Genomic DNA, 19,392 nt, shown 5'->3' with positions numbered 1-19,392 from the left:
TATGCCACTTTTTTAGGGCCAGGATTCAAACCACTGCCCATAAATCCATGAAACTTTCACAAATGAAAAGTAACATCAAAACAATGACACAAATGCAAATACTTGGTTGGACACCTACTAGCCATGATAGGCATTTCGTCAAGCATGTCACAAATATGCATTCTACAGGTCATAACAACAAATTTGAGCATAGGGGTCTCATACTCATATGAGAATCACTAAGAAGCATTGTTTCCTTATCACATTAGTTGCATTATCATCTATTAGGTCATATATTCATTATACATTCATTTACAAATCAAAACATGATGAAAGCCTTACATCATCATTGTCATAAAACATGCTCATAACCAACATATAACGAATAGAAATAACAAGGATACATCAGCCATAAATGCCTCATATGAACCAACACATTTTCTCGTAAAATACCAAGGAGAAATAATTCTTATTTATGAATGATTAGGCCAATCAGGTTTAGGAATTCCACGTACCACATGACCATAAATTGATTGAACCAAATATTTCTTTCAGCCAATCAATCTCGCGCCATATTCCAAGCATGAATGTGGGACTTATAACCAAAATCAACTAGGGCTTCTTGAGGCTACACCACCTCACCCTCAACAATAGAACCAGGCTTTACCGCAATCCCCATCAGATCACTAGGCCATAAACAATAAACATACAATACAAGGCTTTACCTGTAATCCTCACCAGATCATTAGGCCAAAAACAAACATGGATGCCACTGGATCCCTCAACCTACACCGTGAGGTATTTTCCTATCCCAAATTTGTCTTTACTGTGTATCCCGCCATTACTAGTCAAGGGATTCCTAGGCCTACGAGGTCTCCACCCTCTGGGATTTACTATGTATCCATCTCGGGATTCCTATGCCTAATCAAGGGTACTCACCACTAAGCTTTACCGTGTATCCCTCCATTCACCAGTCAAGGGATTCCTAGTCTCAATCGAGGTGTTCACATGCAGACTATACTGTGTATCCCATACCGGGATTCCTAGGCCTTTTGAATAATCCTGGGGCCACCCCGCTTAGCTTCAAGTCCATCCGAAAATCCATCTCAACCACATATAAAATAACCGACCACACCATGGCTATCCAGAAATGGAAAGGCTAGGCTGAAAAACACTATCACACCTGGAAAAGCCCATGCCCATGACATCAAGAGAACCAAGAACACGCATGCATAACCATGCATGCTAAATCTAACAAGGAAATCACACATGCAAATCGATACTTGTAAATAATCTCGTTGTAGCTGCTAGATCCTGCTCTTCCTTGCTTGATCTTTACTTCCTCTTGCCTTCTTTGCTTTTCTTGATCTAATGCTGAAGTGCTCCAAGAAAACTATATGTGTCCAAGAGTGTGATGGAGAGAGAATAGAGAGAGAGCTCCAAAACTGAACTAACAGAAGGTACCAACTGATCCTTAGAGGCCTTTTTATTAATGAGACCTCTATTTTCTTCATTTTCCATTATTTTCCTTCTTTTTCTTCCTCACATGCAATTTGTGACCTTTCACCTTCCTTTTCTCCTAATTTCCTTTATTTTCATAAATAAAATGCCAATTAATGCCATTTTTCCTTTCCAAAGTCTTTGCCATTGTCTTTGCCAATTTCCTTAGCCATAATAAACCAAATGAACACCCACACTATGATGTCTTGCCCAACAATAAACTTGGAATAAGTGTCCCATAACCATGGTTATTATTTTTTCTTTATTAACTTTTATTACATGGAATTTTCACCATGGTTGTTACACCAGTCCTTTGCTCCTCAAATTATATTTCTTAGTCGGTTGTTGAAGAGGAACCTCACTGGTTGGGGGTTCACTAGCACCTTGTTGATCATTAGTCAAGATAAGATGAAATGTAAAAATTGAATCACCAGCACTTGTGTTTTCCTTTGTCAAGATTGGTTCATCGGTCTCTTGAGTATGCTTTGAATGCTCTTATGTTGACAAACTTTCTATAACATTAGCAACTACAACATTTGTGTTGTGTTTCCATTGAGGACATGTTTTCTGAGAATGTGCTTCTTGATGAAAAGTACAATAATTATCCATACCCAAGTTCTCAACGCTAAATACAACATTAGATCTTTGTGTAGACTTGGTTGGTTGATTGATGTTCTTCTTAAGGTGTGGCTTAAAAGACTTATTACTAGTAGAAGCCTCACTTGAATTCCTTTTGAGTTCAGATACTTTGTTGGTTAACAACTTCAAGGATTTAGTCAAGCTTTCCATATCAAAAGGATCTTTATCTTTAGTTTTAGTGGAAGAGGCTTGGGAATTTTTACCAATGTCTTTGGAGTCTTTTGAATCTTCCTGGTTGGAAATGACCCCAAAGACATTAAGTCCTTCTAAAAAGTTATTGCTTCTGCAAAATTAAGAGCCAAAGTTTCCTTCTCCACTCATTTAATAAAGACATAAATGTCAGTGGGTAAGGAAACAATATAATAATCCCTAGTGATCAAATCATGAGGCTGCACATCAATGGGGAACTTGTACAAAATACATGTAAATCTCTAATTAAAATCCTTAACCTTTTCTTTATCCCCCATCTTAATGTTTCTGAGTTCTTTAAGTAACATGGCAGGGGTTTTATCATCATCAAAATTTTCTAGGAATAATTGTTTAAACTCTCTCCAATTATGGATCAAATTTGGTGGAAGATTATGGTACCAAACTAATTCTCTACCCTCTAGAGTGTATGGAAATAATACAACAATATCGTCAAAACATACCTCTAGTATCCTTAGATGCAAGTACAAGTCATCAATGTGATCTTCAACCTTCACTTTATTTTCTGGATCATACTTTGTAAGTAGCTTTTCTGGGTGCTTTGGTAGAGTATGAATATTTCCCAGAAGAGCAAGAGGCACTTGGGCCATCCAATCAAACTGGTAATTAACCTTGTATTCGTTCTCCTCCTCCTCTTCACCCTTTGATCTTGAAGAGTCTTCCCCTTCACCGTTCAAATTTTCATTATTATTTGACTTTTCATTATCTCTTAACTGTTCTTTGCCAAAAAAGTGAAAATCCTCCTCGTCTTCCTCTATATTTTCCCCAATAAGTGGTGGAAGATCCCCATGATGAAGAGATTACTTAATAGAGTCAGCTAAATCTTCAAGGTTTGTAGTAACCAATTCCTCCATTGAAGAGACTAACACACCATGGTGGGTTGTCTCTTTCCTTTATTGCTTATGAGGAAGAATAGATGTGATAGGAGGTAATCTAAGAGCTCTATCAAATTGATGAGTAATAGGCCAAATTGTCTAGAGTTTCTCATAAGTGACTTCGTATGCACAGTCTAGACCTTGGTGAGATGACTCTCCTTTCTTAAATATATGAGTTGGAGTTGGGTTTAGACAATTTCTACCTTGAACATAAGGTTCTTTATGTGAATGTGGTGAATTATCAGCCATAAAAGGGCTTCCCTCCTTCTAACGCTAGAATGTTCACAATGTTGGAAATAACTAACATATAGAGGGTCTCCCTGATATGAAGTACAAATTAGACCTCACACCATTTGGAGTAGGAGCCCCATTCGGGAAATAGGCCTAGTTGCCATATTCTTAAGTATTTTCCTTGGCTACAATAAACAACATGATTGAGAATGTATATATTTTTAAGATGAAAAAGAAAGTTAGCCTTATGATGTATTCAATTGCAATGTGTATAAAATTTATTTCATGAAAGGGAAGAGAAAGTGAGCCTTTAAAAGAAAATTAATAATACTATCCTAGTAAACGCACATGCGCATATCTAAAATAGTTGTTAGTTTATCTTGTGAAATAGTTCACAAAGAAACAACAATCGTGAAAGTAAGAGACACACAATTCAAAGATGCATATTAAAGCCAACAAAATAATTCATTTTCATTAGTATATAGAAACATAAATATACAACGCAAACAATGAAAGAATAGTCTTACAATCATTCACGACACATGCATGAAAGTGTATCGACTTGAAGAGCTTCAAATCATTAAGTGAAATCCTAAGATACATCGTTGCAATTGATGGACCTCCAAATTAGATACAAATTAAGGCCCATCCAACCATCCTTCAACACATTTATCCTCTCTCTTTGCATTTGATAACATCTTTTTGAGCTATATTGTGTTCATTAGGAAGGTTTAGAAATAATTGCATATTATGTGCCTAATATTATTTATTTTTGCATAATATTGAGAGGATATTGAGTAAATTCTGAATGAGATAATTTAGAGACTTGTTCCCTACCACGGGATGCTACAGGATGGACTAATAAATGAATAAAATATTATGAAATCATTGGCATTTTTTGGATCTCCAGTGATTGAGAAAATCTAGGAATTTGCTCCCTGTCATTTAATGAAGATTCCTACTGTTGGGAAACATATCCACTTTTTGAGGTATTTTGGAGGGGAAAGATGCCTCCTTTCAAGGAGGATGCTTCCCCATCAATTTTTATAAGTACCAATTCGAATTATCCTCTAGGGGCATGATTTTCTTAGTCTTTTTCAAAATAAAACTTGTCATTTAGCATCTCTACTTTCATTTCTATTAGGGATGTACTTGGATTAACTCTAATAATAAAGTTTTGTGCAAGTTTTAGCATCTAAAGATTAGTTTTTTTCATAGGAATTTGAGTATCCTTTGGATTGGCCACCCCAAGAGCCTCAAATCTTTGTTGCACAATTTTGTTATCTTCTTTGCACTTCTTATTCACTTGCATTTATTCTTCTTGTATTTCCTAGTTTTGCACTTAATATTCATGATTCATTTGTTGTAGGTTAGATTGGTTAAATGATTGAAATAATAGGTTTTGTAGGTCATTTATATAGCTACAAGTATGATGCACCATCATATCAGCTTTGCAAAGTCATATTCTTCATTAAGCTACTTGGATTGGTTTACCAGTTCACAACTCTAGAATTTCTAGAAGTATCTTGTAACAAAATAGTGGTAATTTTCTGCTAAATTCTAGCATGTGTTAATGAGGTTCTTTCAAGTTGATTCCACATGGATTGAAGCTTAAAAACATCCAAATTAATAAAAAAAATTACCCCTCAACATTTTCACTTGATTAGCTTAAGCATTTGGGTACTTAGATTAGCTCAATAGTTCATTGCTATGAAATTTATGGTTTGTAGTAGTATTTTTCTGCTGAATGTTAGCACGTGTTAATGAAGCTCTTTTGAGTTGTTTCCACTTGTATTGAGTCCTAAAATAATTCTAATTAATAACAAAATCTACTCCATATCATTTGTAGTTGGTCAGATTAGGCATTTGGTAGGTTAACTAGCTCACTAATTCCATAATTTCTTATTTTTAGAATAGTAAATTTCTGCTAATTTTTAGCATGGTTAGCAAGGGTATTTTTGAGTGATCCCACTTGGATTGGATAACTAGGAAATCCTAATTAATATCACAATTTACCCCATCTTATTTGCATTTGATTAGTTTGGACATTTGATAAGTTAACTCGAGAAACAACACTCATGTAGCAATCCTATAGCAGTTTGCTTTCAAGATCTTCCTTGCCGATATTCACTCTAAATTCATGATAGAAGTAGATTTATAGCCTATGAATGCTCCGATGCCACTTTGGTTGAGAAGAGGCTTGGTTAGGTTGCCATTTAGCTCTTACATTGCCTGCTTCTTGAATGTTGTTTTTTGCAATTAGTCTAGATTTCTTTTTCGCAATTTACTTTATGCAAAGTGTGATTTCCTTCTTGTAAGAGTAATATAGGACTTTCCTTTCTTGAAAAATATAATATATTTCCTTTAATTCCATTTCCTTTCCAACAAGATAGATTATATTTTCTTAGTTGGCATTATTCTTTACATTTTGGCAAATAGAATAGATTTCCTTTCGGCCATTTACTTTCCAACAAAAGTAGAATATGTTTTCTTATTGTTATTTTCCTTTTGCAACCTAAGATTGGTGACCTACCTAGATCTTTTCTCATTTGAAGTTATTTCATTCCCTCTTTTCACTTGCATCAAAGGGAATCAGACTAGGGATAGGGAGTTGTGTGTTTCACATACAGTTTCGGCCCCTCTTAAGTTTGTACGAACCCCGAGTTGAAAATTAAAGTCGATAGCCTCAAGAGTTGCAACATTTTTATTGCAATACTGGGGCTCATCGGCAATGATACAATACTAGTTCCAATAATGGAATGTTAAGCCACTGCTTGCTCCTAAAAATACTAATATCCTCCCTTACGCCTAGTTTGAGAAGCCAAGGTGAAAAGTCTTTTGCTTGAGTTATGAGGGTGTATTTATAAGAAATGAGGTGAGCTCCCATGTGACTTTTCAGATTCCTTTGTGACCTTTAAGCTTCTACACAAATTTATACCTTTGTAGTGACTTTTCACATTCCATGTGGGACCCTTGGGCTTCTACACATTTTTACATTTTTCTCATTTTTTCGAATATACAATTACATTCCACAAATTATGGAAAAATACATTGACAACATGTGACATTAGTGGTGATGCTTTGAGAAGCCATGACTTGGTGACGATGACATAAGACTTCATTGTGGTGTATCAATGCTAAGCTCTTTTCTTTTTTATTGTCTTCAAATCTTCATGATAGATCTGCTTGTACTTCATCTTCATCCTCCAAAGGGATAGTTATGATATAGAGTCTTCCATATCATCTTGATCTTCATCCATCTGTCATAGTTCATTGTCCCTTTGTATATTTGTTCTCTTTGTATCTCACCTCCACAAGTGTCTTCTTGTAGCATCTTCTTGATGTCCTCCTTGGGCATTAAACTGCTATATTAAGATCATAACACCTACAAGTGAACTTCAATAATGACAAGGCAATATCAGTCCCGCAATCGTCTTGTATACTTTGTTCCTCATGCAACATACTAACTATGATGGGACAATGCACAATATTGAGAAGAGAGTCCTTCTTGAGCCCAATGCATAGGAGCTAGAGGCAAGAAGTGAGGGAATAGGAACTGTAATTGCATAGTGTGCAATGGCTGAGAGAAGCAAGACAATGATTTCATAGTGGGAAAGTCTAGGAGGCAGGGAGTGAGGGACTAAGAACTGTAGCTACATAGTGCAAAGTGGTTGAGAGAATCAAGTCAACGATTGTGTAGTGGGAAAGTCTAAGAGGCTGGGAGGCATGATTGGGCACTATAATTGCGCAGTGTGTAGTGACAAAAGGATAGACTCAAGGGACTACAAATTTGAGGATTGCAAGGGTCCAAAAGAGGCTCCACTATCCATTGTGATTGTGTAGTGCATAGGAAAAGGCATGGCTAATCAAGACTGCTCATTGGGCAAGTGCAATTGGCAGATCTGAGTGATTGAGCACTGGGATTGTGCAGTGTGCAGTTGAGGGAGACTATCCTCTAGGACTGTGCAGTGTGCATTTCTAGAAGGCATAGGATGCTTCACTGTGGCTTAGGATTGTGCAATGCACAATTCTAGGTGGCAGAAAGGTTGGTCCATGATCGAGCAAGTTGCAAAGATAGTGAAAGCTCTGAAAATGACTAAGTGTGTGATTAGTGTAACAAGAGAGTAAGAACGAGAGCATAACAAGACTCGAACATAATCAAAACTCAAAAATGATCAACCACATGTCAAGGAAACACTTACTACCCAAAATCAACATGCATTCACTGAAATGACAACGAGATGATACTTAACTCCAAGTGCGACACTTAAGATATACTTTACGACACAACTGTCGACTATGCAGAGAAAGTGTGCAATACTCTAGGACTGATTCCAATGCATATCCCCATGATATATAGGATAGATTTATGCAAGAGAATGCACATGATATGCCTCTTAAAGATATGCCAAAATTGTCTTTCAAAAGAGTGACACTTCCCTTAACAAAAGATGACACTAGGGATTCCTTTAGAAGGGGACTTGAACACTTAGAAAACAAGTGTAGAATCATACTAACAACTAGAAATGACAATTCAAATGATCAAAGGGAGGCTCCAAAATTTGAATGTAAGCCAAAATCTAGAGGGTGTTGTAGCAGCGACAATAAACTAGTATGAGATATTATGTGTCTATGATTTACAATGAATGTCTGGACTGTGTAGTTCAACATTAGGCTTATAATTAATATGAGAAACTATGTGTTTATGCTCTCTTAATTGACAACAATGGATTTTGAATATAGTAGCTTAGCTTGTTCATAGTATTAGCAATGTTTGATAGATGGACAATGCCTCCTTTGGTAGAGTTATGAGAACATGTGTGTTCATGCTTAGTTAATTGATAATCATAGCTCCCTAAACAAGTTTAACCTGATTGCAAGTTATACAAGGGAAACAATGATAATTTATTAAATGTTTCATTGAATTGATCAAATGACCACAGTCTTGAAATAACATGCTTTCTACAAGAAACTTAGTGAAGTGTATGCATGGGATTAATTAATAATCCTTTTATTATGACATGATTACCTTAGTTAGAACTTAATTAAAGAAATCAGATGATCAATGTTTTAAAGAATATTGGCCCGATGGAAATGATATAAGGAAACATGGCACTCGGGAAAACGGTGTTGGGGAACATGATCTTGAGGGTAAATGGCACATGGGGAAAGTAAATGATATTGGCATAGGGATCGTTGTGTTGAGGTAAGTAACACCCATCGACTCGGGGAGATGCAATACTAGGGAACATGGTACTCCAAGGATATGCAGTATTAGGGGAATAAAGGATACCGACTCAAAGAACGCAATATTGGGGTATATAATGTTGGGGATCATGACACCTAGGTAAATGCCATAGGGGGAAGTGAACATGGAAAGCGGGACCTAGGGAAAGTGTTAGAATACCGTCTAAAGGAAAGGTAGTATCAAGAACCATGATAAAGGTGAACTAAATGTTAGAAGTGTGTGTTGGTATTGGTATGATGCATGTGCCATGTGGACTCCCACGTGGCAATGGTGTGGCACCACGTGGGTGCCACGTAGATTCCCCTTGATAACAATTGCCTCCTTAATGTAATAAAGTTCTAAGATGCATAACTTTCCACTTGAGATTTGGATAGAGGTAAAATTTATATCACTCTAAAGCTCCCAATGAGCTAGACGAAATTGTGGCATTAGTTATATTATTCAAATACTTGGAGGAAAATAGGTTGTTGTAACTCCATCTTCATAATAGACCTAGGAGATCGAGTCGAAAAGATAGCATTCTCACAACCTCATATGTTTAAAAGGGGTGGGAGATCTTACATGTGGTATTGTAGATTTTTATTGTGGTTTGAAAAGATTTATGTAGATTTTCATATGTAGGATTTGATACTTAGAGAATATACATTTTTTTTCTCAATATTAGATTGTGTTTGGGCCAACTCATATATCGGATGGAATATATATATATATATATATATATATATATATATATATATATATATATATATCGATTCATTGCATGGATGCAATAGTTTTGATGATCCACAATTTTTGAGTTGAGGCTTCTGTGATCTATGTCAAGATTAAGGACGTGTTTCGAACCAACCAGTGTGGTTCATCGTCAAGACAAGTTGAAGAATCAGATCTAGGTTGCATGTTAAATAGTCAGAGCAGAACTTCCAACGGTTATAATTTTTGACCAGGCAACAGCTAAATTGACTAACTAACGGCTATATTAGACTAGGAAACGGCTAGTTGGACCGGACCTAGGAAAGGGGGGCAAAGCTATATTTTAAATTAAGTTAAAGTTATTATTAAATTAATAGCTAAAAGTAAATTTACATAAAAGGTATATTTATTTTAATTTTTATTATATATATATATATATATATATATATATATATATATATATTAAAATAAATTGATATAAGTATTATATCGTAAGAATAAATCTTTAATATTTTAAATTTTAAATATATTTAATTGTTTATTTAATTGTTAAATTATTTTAATAATAAATCATGGTTACAATATTAAAGAAACTACTTTTCTTATATTAATTAAGTCGAATTATTAAATTAATAGTTAGTTATACTATTACTTATCATATGTAATTTATGTGAAAAGATAATAATAGAAATAGGGAAAATTGCTAGAAATAATATAGTTAGGAACAATAATTGATTTAATAATAATTAATATATTATTAATCTAATGAAGTTAATTGTGTTAACCTTATTGTTAATGACATGTGTAACTAATTAAACTAAATTTAAGGATATTATTAATATTAACTAAAATGATATTATAATAGATCACTACTATCACAATTATTATTATATTAATATTGGTATTAAAAGTAAAAGTCAAAATGATAATGGTATCATCCTATCAATGGATAGGGTATCAATTTCTTAGTAATCTACTAGGAACCTGAGTTACTAGATTTAAGGAACTAGTAATTGTAAGGAATCTATTATAGTTTTATAATAATAGAATTAAATTAAGGGATGGGTAACTAATTAACATAAATTTATTAGAGCATAAATTAGTTATTTAAATATCTTATACCATATAATTTAACCCTGAAGGAAAGAAAAGGATTAAAATAAACCAAGGAAGAAGGCTAAAGAAGGAAGGTTGAAGGATAACAAGGGGAAAAAATCTAGAACCAGCTACTAAAAAAGGGAGGGGGAGGAAATGACTAGGAGGTGAGGGCCATATCCAACATTTGCTGATCTTCCAACCGTCATCTCTATTGAGATTTCTTGGCCTCCTTTCAATCTCAATGGCTTCCCTAAATTTACGGTGGTGGAACTGTTAAATTCTAGCAATGACATTGGCCTCCTCAATACAAACATGATGTTTGATCTTCTCCGCATGCTCAGCTAGTGCGGAAGACTTAGTTCTCCCGTGCTTAAGATCAGCTGTCCTGATGATGAACCACACTGGTTGGTTTGAAACGCGTCGACAAATATACTATCATGTGATTCAAGCCGAAGAATTCTCTTGATCCACAATTTTATTTATAGTTTGAAAAATTCATGTGAACGTTCATATACAATGTTGCATGGATACTATAATCTTAATAGAGACTTAAAAATAACTTCATATTGAAATACACAAGATTCATAGGAACATTCACATATAGATTTGGTACATGAATAATATATACTATTACATAAATGAAATTATTAAATAAAGATTGAAAGTAATTTCATGCTTATCAAACACCCACATATTTGATGATGATGATGATGGTAGTGGTTAACGTCCACTGAGACCAAATTGGTCTATCGGACCTATAATTTTCTTAGTTTTTAATTGTCTGGCTCCTCGTCTTTCTTGGCGAGATTGGTGCTGTAGCTTTCTTTTTTTCCTCTATGGTCTTCCAACTTCCTTTATCTTGCATCTCCTTCATCTTTTCTGGTTCTTGGGACATTGGTGTCTTAGCTTCGCGTTCTATTGTGTTCGTCCTTTTGAAGATAGTCAGAGAAGAAGTTTGGTCTAGGAGATCTGCTTTGCTGTTAAATGAAGATTTATTTTGTGCAGTGTTCGAATCCTCATAATATCTTGAGGGGTTGTCGAGTTCACTTTTTTGTTGTTGGGCGGGGCTTTCCCCCTGCTTGTCTTGAGAGTTGTTTCTTTCTTGCCCGATTTCTTGTGATTCAAAGTTTTCTCTAGAGTATTCTTCTTTGATGACAGTGTAGTGTTCTTTTTGTGCTTCTTCCCACCATGTAGATTTGTGGTGGTTTTTTCTAGCAAAATTATTTTGGGAGGCTTTTGGGTAATTTTTGGCTAGATGGCCTGTCTCAAAGCAGGATCGACATCTGAAGAGGACACTTTCATAATCAAGTTTCTGGTTTCACACATAGTCTTTACTTGTTAGGTTTATTTCAGCTGGGAATCCGGTGCTGAAGTCCATTTCCATAAAGATGCGTGCATAGGTGGTTCTGGCATATTCCTCTGTTTCTGGGCTCCTACAGTAAAATTTCCCAATTGCATTTCCAATGGCTTTTAGCGAGGATCGATTCCAGAGATGCAAGGGTAGGCTTGGCAATCTCACCCAAACTGGTGCTGAGGTTATGACTGGTGTTGAGGGATCAAATGATGGGTTCCATGGCTTCATGAATAGGCATGAGTTTTCCCAAAACCAAGGGCCGGAATCTAGAATACATTGTCTACTTTCAGGATTTTCAAAATCTACTATAAAGAAACCCTTAGCACAGGGGTAGATATTAATTTCATCAGAAATGACAGGCTTCCATACCTCCGAGATCCAATTGTGGAGAGCTGTCAGCTGTGGCCAAAAACCATTGAACAGGCAGATTAGGGCACTTTCAGAAAACTTCAAAGCCTCATCAAGTGAGGCATGGACCACCTGGACAGTGGGAGCTGGGGCTTCACTGACGATATGAGCAGGAGCTTGCCCTCTAGAGGCGGATGGAATTGAGCTAGTAGCTATTTTCACGAAGCTGGGAGCCATATTTTACTTGCCCGTAGAACCCAGTCGCAGAGAAAATAAGGCAGAAGATTAGATCTAGATTTGGACGCAAAAGATTCAATAGGTGGTTTGTTTATGAAATTGGTTGTTGCCTTTGATAACCCTGCAGCGTGAGACAACAGAGAGTGCCGAAACACAGCGTGGGAGCCAAGACCCAGCTGCAGAGAAATAAGGCAGAAGATTAGATCTAGATCTAGCTCTAGCTGCAGACAACGTGAGACATAAACTATTTGGCCCGCCTTCCTTGACTAAGTGTCTTGAGTTGAACGAACGCGCATGGTCTTTTTCTGTTGGACTGTACACTGTATACGCCTAAGATCGCAAGGCGATGAGGTATTATACGTTCAATTTATGCTTGTTCAGAAAGTCGGGAGTTAGTGCCTTTGCTTTCTGTGGCCGATCTTTCTTGCAACGTTGAAGACAAGATTGATTGCCGTCCTGTGGCAGGACGTTGTTATCTGTTTTCTGTTTTTGGTTGTCTGGGACCGGGAGAGAGTTGTAGCGGAGGAGACCGGGAGAGAGCTGTAGCAAAGGAGACCGGGAGAGAGCTATAGCCGTAGAAGATTGGTAGCCGCAATGAGACTAACAATAGCCACAGAAGATTGATAGCCGCAATGGAAATTTATTATGGTTTACAAATTTTATATTATAATTATAAAGAAATTCCAAACACAATTTAAACATAATAAAGTGAGAAAAAACATTATTAAAACAATCTTATGACTTAATTTTAAAGTTAATTTTTAAATTAATAAAAATTTTAATGTCACTAATATCGTATAAACCCTTTTTATCTTAACATACACACCATAACAAAATAATCATAATCATATATTTTATATTTTAACCTAGGAAACACACCCAAATAAAAAAAACCATATTGTAATATATAAAACACTCCACAATAAAAGAACCTACCCATCCAACTGTTTGAGTAAAATGTCAAGGATGAGTAAAATAAGAAATTAAAATATTATTGAAAAGAAAGTTTAAACCATTCTTTTAATTAAAAAAATTAAAATTAAAATTATTTTTAATTTCGGATTTAATATCTTTTGACATAATTACTGGAGAATCCATACTACAAACCATTTTTCGTCAACTTTTCAAATCCCAACCGGGTCTTATTATCAAAACTTTATAAATGATGATATAAAAAGAACTTATTTGAGAAATATAAATACTTCTAATTCATTAATCATGTTTTGCTTGAGTATTCTGCTATAGTTACCATGGATGCCATCTGATCCGGACTAAACCCAATTTATATTAAATTCAGAAACACATTTTATTATATATCTATATATATAACCGTACCATGGATGCCATCTGATCCGGACTAAACCCAATTTATATTAAATTCAGAAACACATTTTATTATATATCTATATATAACCGTACAATTAGCACAGTAATAATACCATTCAAATAATTGAATTAAATTAATTAAAAATGATAAATATTTTGCACTTACTCCTCTATCTATAAACTCCACCATCACGTACTAAAGGTTATATTTTGATCCTCCGACGCATAACCAATATTAATCCAGGTAGACCCAAAAACTCTAACGAGAACCACAGATTCCCTATCCAATAATATCCATAAGTGGAATTTCATTGCCTCTCCATTGGCTAAAACTCTATCACCTCTTAATTTCCATCAGGATATCATAGCATGGTCCATATTGTAGTAAACGAATTCCAATACGCCAACTCATCAAAGCAAGGGCTATTTTCTCTATTGGGTGCCTCTCTTTTCTCTCTGCTGAAAGTTCACAAAGAAATTATCTGCTAAAATGGCAGCAATTACAGCAAAAGCACTGGTTTCTCCTTCCCTCTCTGCCATAGGAGGGGATATTGGACGCGGGCAACAGTTGCTGTTGGGAGGAAAAGCTCTGGTTCTGCCACCGTATTTCAGCCAATCATCAAGAAGGACTTCATTTACGGTCAGAAGCCAGGCATCATCGAACAAACCCGTCAAGGTTGGTAAGAATCCTTGCAAGATTTCTAAATTCTATATATAATATATCAAATTACAGAAAATGCCTAGATCGGATTCTCTGTTTTGTGTTTGTTGTTTTTGCCTTTTAGGTTGTATATCTTCACTGTATCATGTATATGTTCAAACCTAATGATGTACCCACTCGAGAAAACTTTATATTTTGGATGCTTATATGGAGTATACCCATGGAAAAATTCTGGTTCAGATAATTCTATTCTGTGTACATTTACACTCTCTATATATATCTCCCTGGTCAGATATGCACCTGGGGTTGTTATAAGATTTAATATGTAATGTATTTGTCTGAATTAGGGATCTCCATCCTTAAGGTTTGGAATTTTGAAGTGCACATGAGACTTGGTCTGCATATTTTTATGCTCATGTTCATATATACATATTTAATTTATTAATAAAAATAGAAATAATAATTTAATTTTAAATTTATAATTAAGTTAAATATATATATTTTTTAAATATTTTATATAATAATTTGATTATTAAAATTATATATTTAAATATAAAGAAAATTGTAATTACTTTTATAATAATAAAGAATAATTAATATAATTGTTAATTAAACAAAAATATATATGGAAACTCGTATTATGTATAACTAATCATATTATGTATATTTATACAGAGTTTAAGCACTATTTTTTGAAGGTAGTTTTTATTCTCAATTCTTTTTTCTGAGGTTTGTTGAGTATTATTTTTTTAAAGGTGGCTTTTGTTATTGGTTTTTTTTCTAAAGTTTGAACTTCAGATTTGATAGAGACTAAATCCCACACAAATTAATTGATTTACACCAAATTAAATGCTTTACATTAAGGTTAAAATAAGTTCACAAAAATTGCTCTGCTAGATTCAAATCAACATGGAAGTTAAAATAAGTTTGCAAAAATTGCTTCACTGGGTTTAAATCAGGATGGATTGGGAACAATTTGTAGCTTTTATTTTTATTCTATTATTCAGTGTCTGTTTACAACATTTATTGTTTATTATTCAGTGTATGTTTGCAGCATCTATTGTTTTGTTGTAAAATGAAGATTTCTCTTTTAATAATAATAATAATCCAGTTTTAAGGTCATTGTCAAGTTAGACATTATATTAGTGTATAAGACCCCTTGTTTATGGGAAAAAAGACCCACTTTTAAAAAATAATATATACTCTAACTTCTTCTAAATTTAACCCTATAACCTCTTTAGAGAAAAAAGATGCTCTTAACAATCCTCTATAATGTTTAGATTTTTTAAAATTGCTATTGTGACTCTTAACCATCCTGTATACTGTTTGGAATTTTTGAAAGTGGTATTGTGACTTTTATTTGCTCACGTAAAGAAAAACATCTTTATAATCCTAATAAAGATAAAATTTCAAAAATTAAAAAATACACTACCATACTAATTACGTCCAGCTGCTAAGACTCTGCTAAGCTCACTACCATACCCAATTAATGGTACCGCAGACCTCATATGGGTGGCCTATAATACCTTAGGATATTGAGACCCAAGAGGCCAATCTAAAATTTACTAAGCTAAGCAAGAGGATTGGGGAGGTCCTCGTACATCACCAAAATTCAAATAGAAAAACAAAAGCAAAACTTAATGCCAGCAGACTTTCGTTAGAAAGTACTGTCCTGTGTTTGAATTTTTGAAACAGTAATGATTTACAGATTTATCTTGTTTTTATTTTTGTATTTGAACTTTGTTGTGCTTTTGTTTGCAAATTAACCAATGTATTTGTTGTGTAATGAGGGCCTTCTTTCCATAATATTTTTTCAAATATTAAATTTGTATTTCCAACTCTGAGATTGAATGGCTTATACCCTGTCATTCTAATTTTTTCATTTAGTGTGCAATGATGCCTATGGCTGATTTTATGAGTTGTAGCATTTTAAATGTTGTTGTAGACCTGTCTTGGCAATTGACTTTTTGTATATTTGTTAAGAAACTTCTGCCTACTTTTGCAGCAAGGAGACAGGCAGCTTTGGTTTGCATCAGACCAGAGTCTCTCCTACTTGGATGGCAGGTGATATTCCTAATCCGGATTCCATTTGTTTTCATTCTCAGCCTGAAATTACCGTTGAATAAGAAAGGGAATGATGATTACAGTCCTGGACCATGGGCATTGTACTGCATAACATTAATTGACTTTGTTTCTAAACTGGCGAAGCTCAGGGCTCAATTGTACTTTCCAATTTTTAGTTGGGGAAGCTAAGGGCTCAATTGCACTTTCTAATTTTTAGCTCGGTGAAGCTCAAGGCTCAATTGTGCTTTTTAATTTTTAGCTGGTGAAGTGCAGGGCTCAAACCATTATTGTTGGTGCTATATTGTTTGTGTATGAAACGATTCTTCAACTTACTAAAGTTGTGAAAATCTGATGGCAAATGCTGTTAGCTACCAATGTGATCCAAGTTCAAGGAGGTTGGATCCAATATTTGACAAGAATATTGTTTTGTCCATCCTTTGATCTCATAACAATGGAGATCCCTTTTACGAGTTTCTCTTTTTCATGGTGCTTATCCGATGGGTAAGCTTCAAAGGGGTAATTTGTTTTTCTTTGACTAATTTCCTTTTATCTCAATGTGGCAAGTTGGCCCTTCTCCATTGTGGGAGCATTGGCAGTATTAGAATTAATGGAGTCAGTTTGCAACATTCAAATCTGTTTTTTTCGGCTAAAATGTCACGATGGAATTATTTGTTTGGTCAAAATTGATTAGGATTTGCACTTGGCCCCAACTGCAAAGACAAGCACAAGCACTAGCAAAAGTTCAAACACACGCAAAAGTGGCCCACAGTAAACAGGCATATGTTTGAAGAGACTTGAATCCTGGTGATAGCATTAACAGCACCCCACTTTCACTAAACCAGCAAGCCCTCTGTTAACAAAGGGGTGAACTTATGCTGTCTGTTGTGAATCTCTCCTGAAATCATCCCGGGTTTTATCAACCCTTTTTTTGCCACTTCAACATATCCATCGCTTCTTCCTCTCTTACCTACAAATACGAGTTTTCTTATTTGGTTACCATATCACTAATGGATTCCCCATGTTCATGTTGTTTATCTGAAACTTGGCTGAAGCTTACTGGGGTGGGGGAGAACGGGCTGATTTTCTTTCCAGCCCTTTCTATGAGTTCCCTTAGGTAGGGTTGCCTACCTCATGAAAAGTGAATGTAGTGAAGGTAAGGTCTTGATTGCTTGTTTATTTCAAGATGGGCTGATTTTGGGGTCCTTGGTGACCAACTTGGTTGGGTATGGGGTAATTTTTATAACTGTTGTGGGATCATTGTTTGCTAATATACTGTACTGAATGCAGCTTATCTGAAAAGGATGCCAAATTCGACAGCTTTTGCTGTTGTTTAACCATGCTTTTAACTAATTTCTATATTCATGCTGCCTATCCCATGCTGCCTGTAAGGGTTAAGGTTAGACAATTCATACAATTTTGTTTAGTGTCCTCTTCTTCACCTTGTTATCCATAAAACTTAAAAAGCTATAGAACTAGGGCACCAATGAAATTCTCAAAGAGTTATATGGAATGGTGATTCTTCTTCCTATTATTTGAATATATTTGGGTAATTGCAGCCTTCCTGGTGACTATGGATTTGATCCATTGGGCTTGATGGATCCTGAAGGACCTGGAGGTTTTATGGAACCAGGTTGGCTCGTTTATGGAGAAATCATCAACGGGCGATACGCAATGCTGGGTGCAGTTGGAGCCATTGCTCCTGAAATCTTAGGCAAACTTGGGCTAATCCCACAGGAGACCGCACTTCCCTGGTTCCAAACTGGCGTCATTCCTCCAGCAGGGACATATAACTACTGGGCTGACCCTTTCACTCTTTTTGTGCTAGAGATGGCCCTGATGGGATTTGCAGAACACAGAAGATTACAGGATTACAGAAACCCCGGATCGATGGGAAAACAGTATTTCTTGGGATTGGAGAAATTCTTGGGTGGTTCAGGTAATCCCGCATACCCCGGAGGTCCCTTATTCAATCCTCTGGGATTTGGTAAGGACGAGAAGTCCATGAAAGAATTGAAGCTGAAGGAGGTCAAGAATGGAAGGCTTGCAATGTTGGCTATCTTGGGTTATTTCATTCAGGGCCTTGTTACCGGAGTTGGGCCATTTCAGAACCTACTGGATCATTTGGCTGATCCAGTACACAATAACTTTCTCACCAACATGAAGCTCCACTAGAGCAAAAATATAGAAGGAATTACTCTGAAATTTCCTGCAAAAATACAGAAGGAATTACTCTCTGAAATTTCCTTTGCCTTTGACTGGTTCATGTCCGTTCATGTTTTGAATATATTGTATGATGAACCTTCTGTATCTGTAAAATTGCAATGTAAAAATAGAAGGATGTGCATGGATCTTTGTTAAGTATATTTAAGTTGACTACTTATTTTTGTTTATTTGCATACCGTTACTCTGTGTCTGAGGGTCACGTTCATGTTGAACAGTCTTACTGTTTATGAAATGTGTAATGAAACGTATCAAATTCCGTTGCAAAGTGATATTCATTTATCATCGACTCCAGTCTCCAGTCGTTGCTATTAGAATAATATGCTGTAGATTGGATCTACTCGGTAGTTACAGCAGCATTCAGTACCTTTGGCACAACCTGGTGTGGCATATAGGAAGTAAACATAGTTGGTTGTAAGTCAGCAGCACAAGAATAGTATAGGTAATCACTGAGTCACCCTGGCACAAAATCCAAACAAAAGTTTGTTTTCTTATTTCTAGAGTTGTTATTGCAATTTTGTTTAATATTGTTAGTAACTGCTTTTTATCAATCCATTACATGAGAATAAGTATTTTTAGATAAAGAACTAGGTGAAGAAAATAACAATTATTACTCTCAAACCTTTATTCAAAGTTAATATATATAGATATAAATATATGAATTTATATTATTAAAAAAAATTATATTCATAATTTAATTATTTTTTAAAAAATT

At 35.2% G+C, this 19,392-nt stretch overlaps 1 protein-coding gene across 1 annotated transcript; it reads left to right on the top strand.

Moving 5' to 3' along the window:
* The first annotated feature begins 14,101 nt into the window (after window positions 1–14,101).
* On the top strand, window positions 14,102–18,853 carry LOC149172247 (photosystem I chlorophyll a/b-binding protein 3-1, chloroplastic-like). The gene is made up of 3 exons (XM_089424275.1): window positions 14,102–14,408; window positions 16,399–16,457; window positions 18,014–18,853. Exons 1-3 carry the CDS (start codon window positions 14,223–14,225, stop codon window positions 18,627–18,629), a joined length of 861 nt encoding a protein of 286 aa, XP_089280401.1. The 5' UTR covers window positions 14,102–14,222; the 3' UTR covers window positions 18,630–18,853.
* The last annotated feature ends 539 nt before the right edge of the window (window positions 18,854–19,392 follow it).

Source organism: Pinus tabuliformis, chromosome 4_2 (assembly GCF_031772625.1).
Source record: "Pinus tabuliformis cultivar Carrire ecotype Pingquan chromosome 4_2, CPIR1, whole genome shotgun sequence".
In the NCBI taxonomy this organism is placed as follows: Eukaryota; Viridiplantae; Streptophyta; class Pinopsida; order Pinales; family Pinaceae; genus Pinus; species Pinus tabuliformis.
The sequence above is the reverse complement of the archived record's forward strand: the minus strand, read 5'-3'. Positions and strand labels throughout refer to the sequence as shown.